The sequence below is a fragment of the Platichthys flesus genome, chromosome 15, assembly GCF_949316205.1.
Source record: "Platichthys flesus chromosome 15, fPlaFle2.1, whole genome shotgun sequence".
In the NCBI taxonomy this organism is placed as follows: domain Eukaryota; kingdom Metazoa; phylum Chordata; class Actinopteri; order Pleuronectiformes; family Pleuronectidae; genus Platichthys; species Platichthys flesus.
In genome coordinates this window covers 19745800-19755453 of record NC_084959.1, presented here as the reverse complement: position 1 = coordinate 19755453, position 9654 = coordinate 19745800, and the positions used below count along the sequence as shown (strand labels likewise).

Below are 9654 nucleotides of genomic sequence, written 5' to 3'. Positions count from 1 at the left end.
GTACTAGTGAATTTTTCACGAGTGTGTGTCATCTAAGTTGTGTGAATTGTTGTTTTCTTGACCCTAGAATGGGCCCTTTATATTTAGAAACGTTATTTTTACATAATAATACATTGGATAATACATTGTTAACAATTGCTAATATTAATGAAAACAAAGTATGGAGACTAAGTGACAAAAATGGACACTTTGCACATACATGAGTTTGAACAGCATTTCAAAAATTATAATAATCCAATGTTAGTATTGAATTAAGGTTAAGGCATAAGGTATCAAAATGTATATGCAGAAGGCAGAATGGCCCCTGTCTGTGCTGTATATCATGTATATATAGAGTACCTTTGGATCATCACTAATAGTTTACCAACATTTAATCTGTATTTTCATGTAGTATTCAGTAAAAGTAGGGCGAATTGTAACTACATTATATATTTTGTTCATAACACTGTTATATTAGATAAACTGATTAGTTTAAAATCTTTAAAAAACTTGTGAATATCTGCAAAATAAATCTAGCCGGGTTGAATATACAATATGTCAGTTGACAGTGGATACACGTAAGTAATATACAAGTAATTTCCAATTACTGGTTACTTGTTGCACAGACTTTTCCAAACTACTAGATTCACTGACATGCCTATCCTAAGAGCACATGTTGTCCATTTTAAATGTGGATAATCAGACACAGTGACCGGTGTAAGCTATACTAATAGGATTTTACACATATGGTATTACATTTTTGTGTTTTTGCTTTATTCATTTGCAGATAAAATTCTCCAGTGTTAAAAACCTAGCAAAAACAACAACAATGTGCTGGAGCTTGGGCGGTAGATCTAATCGGCAGCCAAAGCGTGTCAAAGATGGCCTTCAGTGGAACAGCCTCCTGATTAGCAGGTCTCATATGATGCAGCAGAGAAGCTGCCAATGTGATCCGTCCCTCCACTGTTCTGCTTACAAGCTGCCCTAGCCCACACTCATGGCGTTATGAGGGCAGCAGTATAGCAGGAGCTGGAATGTCTCCAGACACAGCTGGTATTGTATAGGCAGAAGCAAGCAGACAACCATGAAAAACAGGAAGTAGATCAACGTGGGGGGAGGGTCAGCGCTCTGATGCCCTGCATGTGGCCCTGCGATGGAAGTGATTCAGAGGCCTCCTCCTCCTCCTCCTCCTCCGCCAGGACAGACACTGTGTCAGGGATCATCAGTCATAACTCATCGTGCTCGTCCTCGCGTTGGCCGCTTGACTTAACCCTCCCATTGTTTTATGTGATTGTTTGCAACCACAGATTAGTTCCATCTAATTGCCCCCTTTATTTGAGTGAATAAGATATGAATCCACCATACCTCCCTGAGAAAGGGGCACGCCTTCAGAGCATGCATTAATCACCATTTTGGGATTTGTTTCCGTGGGGTCAGCAGTCGGCCAATCAATGGTTAAAGCCGACTAAGGTTTATTGTTACTGAGCTTATTAGGCCATGTAGCCATTGGGGCAAGTCTCCGCCCCCTCTCTCCCATGTAAAGGCAGGTAATGGGTACTCCCCTCATGAGACGGCAACACATTCCTTTCACTGAAAAACAACAGTGTTACATGTTACTTTTAGAAAGGCAGTTGAGACTCTGTTTCTACTGTATGTCATAGTTAATGCATCTCCATTAAATATTCATAAGACTCTCCAAATGTCTCAGTATACACTTGTAGTATAATACAGAGTTTACAGAGAGTCATTCAAAATGTTGTTATCTGGGTTAGAAAACAAGTCGTTCTCTGTATAGTTCATCTTTGGTATTGACTCGTTTTTCCTTTCCTTTTTCTTTCATTGACGTCTCATCCTACAGGCCCCTACAGTTGCTCTGCTGAACTATAGTATCAGGCCTTGATGTCCATATGGATTCATGCTGTGCGTTCTGGTGGTGCCACAGCCCCTCTCATATAAACTGGGGTAATCTGGTTTAACCCATACTGCTCCATATGGGAAGGCCACCATCCGCTGCGCGGGAGAAATCCACTTAGTGAGTTAGAGAGAGAGAGTCAGAGAGAGAGAGAGAGAGAGAGAGAGAGAGAGAGAGAGAGAGAGAGCGAGAGAGAGAGAGAGCGAGAGAGAGATAGAGAGAGAGAGAGAGAGCCTCAGCTTTTCTTACATGCAGCTGATCCATTCACAGTCATCTCTGTGACCTCTCCGACAACTGATTGTGAAATACACTGTGGTGAAATACAAGTGTGGCTCTGCACACCACAGTTGCTCGGCCTCACCTGTTCCTGGTCCACAAGACGTAAAACCAGCAACAAGTGGCCATTTTTTTTTATGGGGGGTGCGTGTATGTGGAGACACTGAAACAAGAAGCTGTCCGTCAAAGAGGCTTTAGATGAGATCACCTTTACCCTCATCCTGACACCCTCCCCTTTGGGATTATGCCAGTGTCCATTTCCAGTTACCCCTGAGACAGCTCAGTGCTCTTTTTATTCTTTATTTTAAGTGATCACTAGGTCACTTTGCATTTCTACCTCTTCATGTGGGAGGAAATAGTATTTTCTAATAAGTGGAGCAGTAGTCCTCTCTCTGCACTGTGACAACTCATGCGGGAGGACGAGTGAAAAATGGAGGGAACGGCAGCAACAGGCAGCAGCTGGGATGGAAGGGCTCCTCCATGCTTAACACAACAACAGCATTGTTATTTGACACCTACTTAATGGCTGTTACCCTCCTCCTGCCATTCCCTCGTTTTAAGCCCGCCTCTGTCATATACATACATCTATACGCCACAGTCTAGGATGTTGCGTCTCAGTTCAGAGGTGGAAGAACACCACATGATAATGTAATACAGCAGGTTTTTGATGTTCTAGCGGCAGTACATCATATGTTTATCTAAGCAACCTCCCTGCACAGCAGTGTGCTTCCATTTAGGAATATTCTAGCCGTAAAGGAAAAAGAGAGTATGCCATAAACAATCTCCAGAGTTGTTAAGAGCACAAAGCAGATCACTTTGTTTCTACTGTGTTACACTCCAGATTAAGTTCTGTTAATAAAAGAAAATCGATGGGTCATTGTACAGTACTATATAACCAGCGGTAGAGGAAATAATCAGACTTACTTTACTTATAACTTTACTTTACATGCTTTTGAGTAGTTTAATTTATAAGATTGTATCAGTTTTAAGCGTTTCTAGATGAAACAGGTAACACATTTCCATGAGTAGTATAAAAAAAGGGCCAATGGTTTACAATACATTGTAATGTACCTGTAAGTAATAAGAGTAAAATTACGTTGTATGTGTTTGTTAACTATGATCACTCCTATGAGAGCATATTGTTTTATTAAAGCTATTGTCCTACTTCCGTTTCACTTGTATTCACTTACTCTTCTCAGTTACTTTTTAGCACCACACATATTATTGTTGAATTACTATTCTAAACATATGTTTAAATCTGTTATGCTGGACATGTCACTGACAAAACACTTGCAAAACTATAAAAGATACTCACATAATACTCATATACAGTATAAGATACAGTAATACTGCCTTGTGAATTGAATATGAAGGCCCATCTTGATTATTACAAATATGTATCTGAAAGCCGCCCTCATGTCGTACAATATTCAAAACACCAGGGCTTGCATCTAAACCTGCATCACAGACCACATTTGTGCTACGAAGGAAAGGTCATGTTATTTCATAGAGGTTCGGACATGTCTCTAGATCATGGAAAAATGAGAAGGACGGGACTCCAGCACTGTATTTCCCCTGCAGCTCTAAACTAGAACCTATGTATGTAAATACTCTTCTGAGCTGAGGAGCAAATACAACGAAAACAATCTTGTAGAACTGGTTACATTTACCACAGAGTGTGATTCAGTTGCAAACTGTTGACGCTTCGATAGAGATGGTTGGTTTAAGTGGCAATAAGCGATACAGGTATCTAATTTATGCATCGCACCCCCCTGTCCCTTTGTTGATGAATGGGGCAGTGGGGTGAAATAAAGTTCTGTTGACATTACCATAATAATACAGCAAGCATCAGCATAGACTTGGTCTAATCGTTAACACCTCTCTGCCCACAGGCATCAGGCAGAAAGCTTTTATTTGGACAAAGTGAGTGAATCTACAGGGTGTAACACAGGGGGAGGGACTGATTGTCTCCGCCATAAACTTGCAGCCCACTTTTAGGAAATATAAGTATCTATATTCTGTATGTATTAGCTAATGTAATGTGTGGTCTGGGCCCTACAGTTTTACCTTCATTTTCATCTGCGATTCTTGGTATACTCCTGAAATAGTGTGTAATGTTGCTGCTGTGTCCACACAGAAAAGGGAATTAGAAATTCAGATGGCCATGAGAATGAATATTACAGCACAAATGTATGAGCACTTCTATGATCTGTCACTGTAACTTGGACTCACTACCACTTTCACATTGGCAAGCCTTATCAAATGATAGTGTGTTTCCAACAACAACAAATATGCTGCAATTTATTTGAAAAGATGAATCAGCAGAGTATACAATGTCCACCTCAATCTTCTAAGAAACCACCCCAGTACTTTTTAAACCTTGGCTAACATGAACAGCCTCAGAAGTCGAAAGATCAGATCTCTATGTCTTCCAACATTTGTTAGCAGCCATGTGTAACAGACAGGTCCGACATTGGTTTGGAGAGTTCCCAAGATATAATCAAATTTGGTGTGTTCGCAGACGGCTGTTGAATGCAACCCTGCAGGAAATACCACTGCACTGTGAAGTCAGGTCTGTTTTTGTAATGCTGTTCACACCAGATAAAGGAGATGCAAGTTCTAGCAGCAGCAGAGCGGCTCACACATGCCTTCTAAAGAAACAGACCTAAACCCTCAATATAGAGGGATACGCTGCATTAAAAGCTCAACTATTTTAAAATGAATTACATAAAATACTTGATATGACAATATCGACCAGTCTGTGGTTAATGAAAGTCATATGAACTGTTACTGGTCAGTTTCTTTACATGAATATTTTCTAAAATGGGGGGGGGGGATCTGGATTAGTAAAATGTCTATTGCCTAAAAACACCACTGATCCTTTATATTATAAAATCCCAATTTAACAAAAATTAAAATGTAAAATAATGACACGTGGTTAAAAGCATTCAGATTTAAAGGGTTTTTCTTCATGTTGTTTTGTTGCATTTACATTTCATACACAGTCGGAGACGGAGTTGACTTGGCTCACTGATCTGGTTTCATCCCAATAAAAAACGTGCTCACAACTTTCATTCTCGTCTTCTTGCCAAATTAACAGTATGTTGCCATAAGATTGTGTTGCAGTCATTCAACTCAGTTTCCTCTATAGGTTTGTATCAGTTCCACGTATGTTTATATTATGCATATGCTATGTTTTCATCCACGTGCAGGATATATCATGTGGTCGTTTTCTGACACTAACAGGATATGCTCAGTTTAACTCATGACTAACGACAGAGGAGCGATAAGTCGATCACTGGCTGTGTCAGGGGAAATGATTGAAATGTCTTTGAGCCCGAAGCTGCAGCAGCTCCCTCCATTGCAGCCGTGCCTCGCGCTGCACACTCACAAATGGCGCAAAGCGGACGGTGACAACACCGGAGCAGAGGTTGCACAAGAAAGACACAGACACAAGCTAAGCGCTGCAACCACAAGTATCCTGTCGCCATTTTCCAAAGCTGAACTACAATAGAGCTGGGCAGAAGAACCCACCCCTCTCTCTCAATCCTTCCCGGACACACACACGCCATATTTCCCTTTCTCTGCCGCGCTGAGGACGCACTGCGGCTTTGTTTCTATCGCACAGCCCAAGCAGCGCTTGTTACAGTCACGGTGCTACACGTTATAAAAGGGAAATAAAAGCATTAACGAGCGAGATGAGCGGGATGACTCCATGACACGCTCGCCTCGTTGCAGCAGATGGCCGAACAGACAAATGGCTCGCCACGTCTGTTGAGTGACGTATGACGCGGCCACACGGACAGGGGGGCTGGATTTGAAATTGTCTCGCTGACCACCGCCTCCTCCAATCAGCGCGCGGCCGAGGCGGGGCATAGCGCCGTCAGTCACCGAGGAAGGATAACGGTTTGAATGGGGAGGGAGAATCCAATCCGGTTTGAGCTAGTTTCTCTTCCAATGGAACATTAAGTCTCAGCGCTGGGTTAGATTGTACTTGCACAGCTTTATCCAGAATATAGCGCTGTGTGTTCCAGTCTGTAAGCTGTTAAACACACCTCACACTAACCAACCATGCCTAAAAGGACGAAAGTGAGTACACCGATATCTTTCATGCATTCAGCGATACAGCGTTTAAGCCACACAAGTGCAGCATTGCTCTTGTTGCGACCCCAGTTGTGGAGATGTGGATACATAGGTCGGTTTTGTGTAGCTGGTGTTTATCAACAGTGGAGCGCGGCGCGGCTCAGTTTAGCGCGAATCCTGTTTGATTTCCTCTGCAAACTCATTCCCGGTCTTATCTCGGGTGCAGAGATTGACATTTTCCCCGTGTTTGGGATTTTCCCCTCGACGAGGTGCACGGCTGCATGCGTGTTTGTGTACACGTCCACTCGCACCGTGCGGGACAAAGCGGGGGTCGCTCCTCGAGGCGGAGGGGTCGCTTCTCCCATGAGAAAGTTGGCGGCGTATCGATCGCCTCCAACGGGGGAGCCGTCACGCTGGACGCTGAAGTTTCTCGCAGCTAAAATCGAGGGCAACGAAGTAGCGGCGGGTTTATTCGGTTAAAGTTGGAGTAACGTTGGTTTTTCGTGTGCGCGGCAAGTCCTGTATTTCGTGTGCAGCTAAGCCACATTTAACACGACGGTGTTTCGCTGACCTATCGTGCATATGTGCTTTGTTTGTTACTACGCGGCTTCCGTCGCCTGTGCCGTCTTCGTCGTGTCAGCTGCCCCCTGTCTCTCAATGTGTATTCTCGGGTTATGCAATGGCCTCCGTCAGCTCAGCTCCTGTTGCTGGGGGCTCTGGTAGATTCTGCTACCGACACTGGTGTTCAAACTAATGGCGGGAACGCTCGCTGCACATCTCCGTTTTCTCCCCATTTAATACAAATGAATGGATGTGTCGTGAGGAGGCGGAGTCCGCCTCCTCCTCCTCCTCTTCTCCAGCGGATTGTTACTGTAGGGATTTACAGGAGCAGGGGGAGCACAAGCCACACGCTGCCGTTCAAACTACAGTAAACTGGTAAATCAGACTGGAGTTGGACTAAAATGTCCAGGTGCTGTGGACGTTGATGTACAGGGATCATGGGCTCTTTTTCGTTTTTATGCAGATAAGCTCCATTGCATGAGATTTAACAACATACATGTCTGAATCTGAATGTGCCGCCATAGGCTTATTTTCAGGAGGGAACGCCCACCTTTGAATTACATAACGATCCCTTGAAGCCAATGCCCCACCCACCCCCAACCAATTAAATCCCCAACCTAATTTTTCTCTTTTTTTTCTCCAAACAGGCAGCTGCAGGTGATTCACTGGTAAGCAATACACACAATAACACATATTATTATTGATGTATATTTTATTCACTGTCAACATAATGTCTGTCCAGCCACCAGGGGTCAGCAACGCCCTATTAGTCAGCTGTTGGCAGATGCAGAATGTTATAATTAATCTCTGATATCTGTTGTCTCCTTCTGCAGCCCAAAAGGAGATCGCTCAGGTTGAGTGATGTAAGTACATATAAAAGAGACTTTCTCTATAAAAAATAAGCGTGTTTTCTGAGTGTTGTAATACTTACATGTTATTCTTTTCAGCAGGCACCTTCATCTGCGAAGGCAGAGCCCAAAGCGAAGCCAAAGGTGGGACCTTGCTGTGATTACTTTTGAATGGACTCATTTCTAACATTCTAGATTGCTCATTCTAATAAACGTTTAAAAAAAATGTTTGCAGAAGGCACCTGCTAAGCCTAAGAAAACCAAGGAAGTGGAGAAGGCCAAGCCTGAGGAGAAGGCACCCGAAGCCCCCGCTGAGAATGGCGAAGCCAAAGCTGAGGAAGAGGCAAGTGCTATATTGTCAAATATAATGGCATCATAAAGTTAATATCTATTGTGATGTAAATTTGACACTGTTAACTTTTTGTCTTACAGGCACCAGCTTCAGACGCAGCTGAAGAAAAAAAAGAGGCAGAATAACATTTCTCAAATCACGTCTTTTACCAGTGCTCCCTGTACCTCTTTTCTTGTACAATTCAGGGGAATATTTTTATCAACTATTTTCTAAATACAGGTTTTTTAGTAGTTTGATTGTAGAGAACACTTTTTTTTAATGGAAAAAAAGTCAATTTGGAGACGGGAATTTCATCACATCCCACAATTTTGCATCGCCATGAATATTGCGGTCATTGTTGTTGCTGTCAGTGGATTTCATTTCAGTTTTAAATGTGAAGGAAGGGAGGGTGCGGGACATGTTACCATGTCAACACGCAAGCACGGCGTTTACTAGGAGCAGGGGCAACAACCAGAAGAGCTTGCCTGCGTGGATTACATTCCATATGCTTTATAAGGGACAGCGTATGTAATCTGTGCTGGGGTGGGGACGGACAAAGTCACAGGGCAACTTGTTTTATTGTTTATAATGAAGAACAGTGTTTTAGAATGTTTGTAAGCTTTGTTTCTATATGTTAACCCTTGTAATCATGCAGTTTTTCTTAACGAACCTGATCAATAAACCTAAAATTCCTAGTACCGGAGCTCTCCTTATCAGAACTGCATCGCGTGTATTGGTTGTGTCTCTGTCCTGTGATAGCATTGCAATAAATTTGTATAGCTGCTGTGAAAAGGGTTTTGGATCTTTCTATATGCAGTGTGTAATGGTACATTGTAAGGATGGTAAAATGGAATTTGTTTCTTAGCCAAGCTAATGAGATGTTTAACCATAAAAAACACTGTTTGAGACTGGATTTTTAGGCCAACAGTCAAACTGTACATTTATTTGAGATGTCAAATGCATACCAGCAGTAGCAATATTCATGTGGGTTTTAGGTATCTGTATCAAGTACAAGTGTGCAGTTTCTTTTTATCTGTTTATAGATGTACCTGTGTAATGATTGTTATCAACAAACCAATAAAACTCGGTTGGTAGTTGTTACGCTGTTTCACTCTGAATCGGGTTTCTAATACAAGACTGCAAACTTAAAAGTGAAGCAGAAAATTAGGGCTCCATTTTAAATTAAAATGGATAATTAATTTAGCTGACGAAGCTATGAAAGCAAGTCAGATACATTAATACACAATGAAAGCTCACAGTAAAGTAGTGCAACAGGACGTATGCATCAAATATACAGTGCTACAACTATAAATATATGACCCTAACTTAATATGCTTTTCCACACTATTTAAAGAGAGGCAAGATTTAATTTAACATGTTAATAACCCAAATAGAAAGTAATTTATGGACAAAAAAACAGTAAATCCTCTGTTAAATAGCCTACTTTTAGATCTGTGAAGTTAACTCTAAAGAGGATGTGATCAGAATGTCTGTAAGTCCAATAACACAGAGGAGGCTCTCTTCAGCACCATGGACAGCTTCACACAAATCCGCAGGTTTAACAGATGTTATTTTTGTGCTGTCTTTTTCCATCGGGACACATTCTCATCCCGTCTCACTGAATTGCATGTTGCTTCTTGTTAGTAAACAAAGTGATGACGTCG

At 42.1% G+C, this 9654-nt stretch overlaps 1 protein-coding gene across 2 annotated transcripts; it reads left to right on the top strand.

Moving 5' to 3' along the window:
• Positions 1-6069: 6069 nt before the first annotated feature.
• On the top strand, positions 6070-9091 carry hmgn1b (high mobility group nucleosome binding domain 1b). 2 transcript variants are annotated; one of them, XM_062406398.1, is made up of 6 exons: positions 6070-6256; positions 7459-7479; positions 7645-7674; positions 7759-7803; positions 7895-8002; positions 8092-9091. In XM_062406398.1, the coding sequence occupies exons 1-6, from the start codon at positions 6239-6241 to the stop codon at positions 8134-8136; spliced, it is 267 nt and encodes an 88-aa protein (XP_062262382.1). In that variant the 5' UTR covers positions 6070-6238; the 3' UTR covers positions 8137-9091. The 2 variants fall into 2 exon arrangements, with proteins under 2 accessions (XP_062262382.1, XP_062262383.1); XM_062406399.1 differs by having other exon boundaries at positions 6071-6256; positions 7762-7803.
• Positions 9092-9654: the final 563 nt, after the last annotated feature.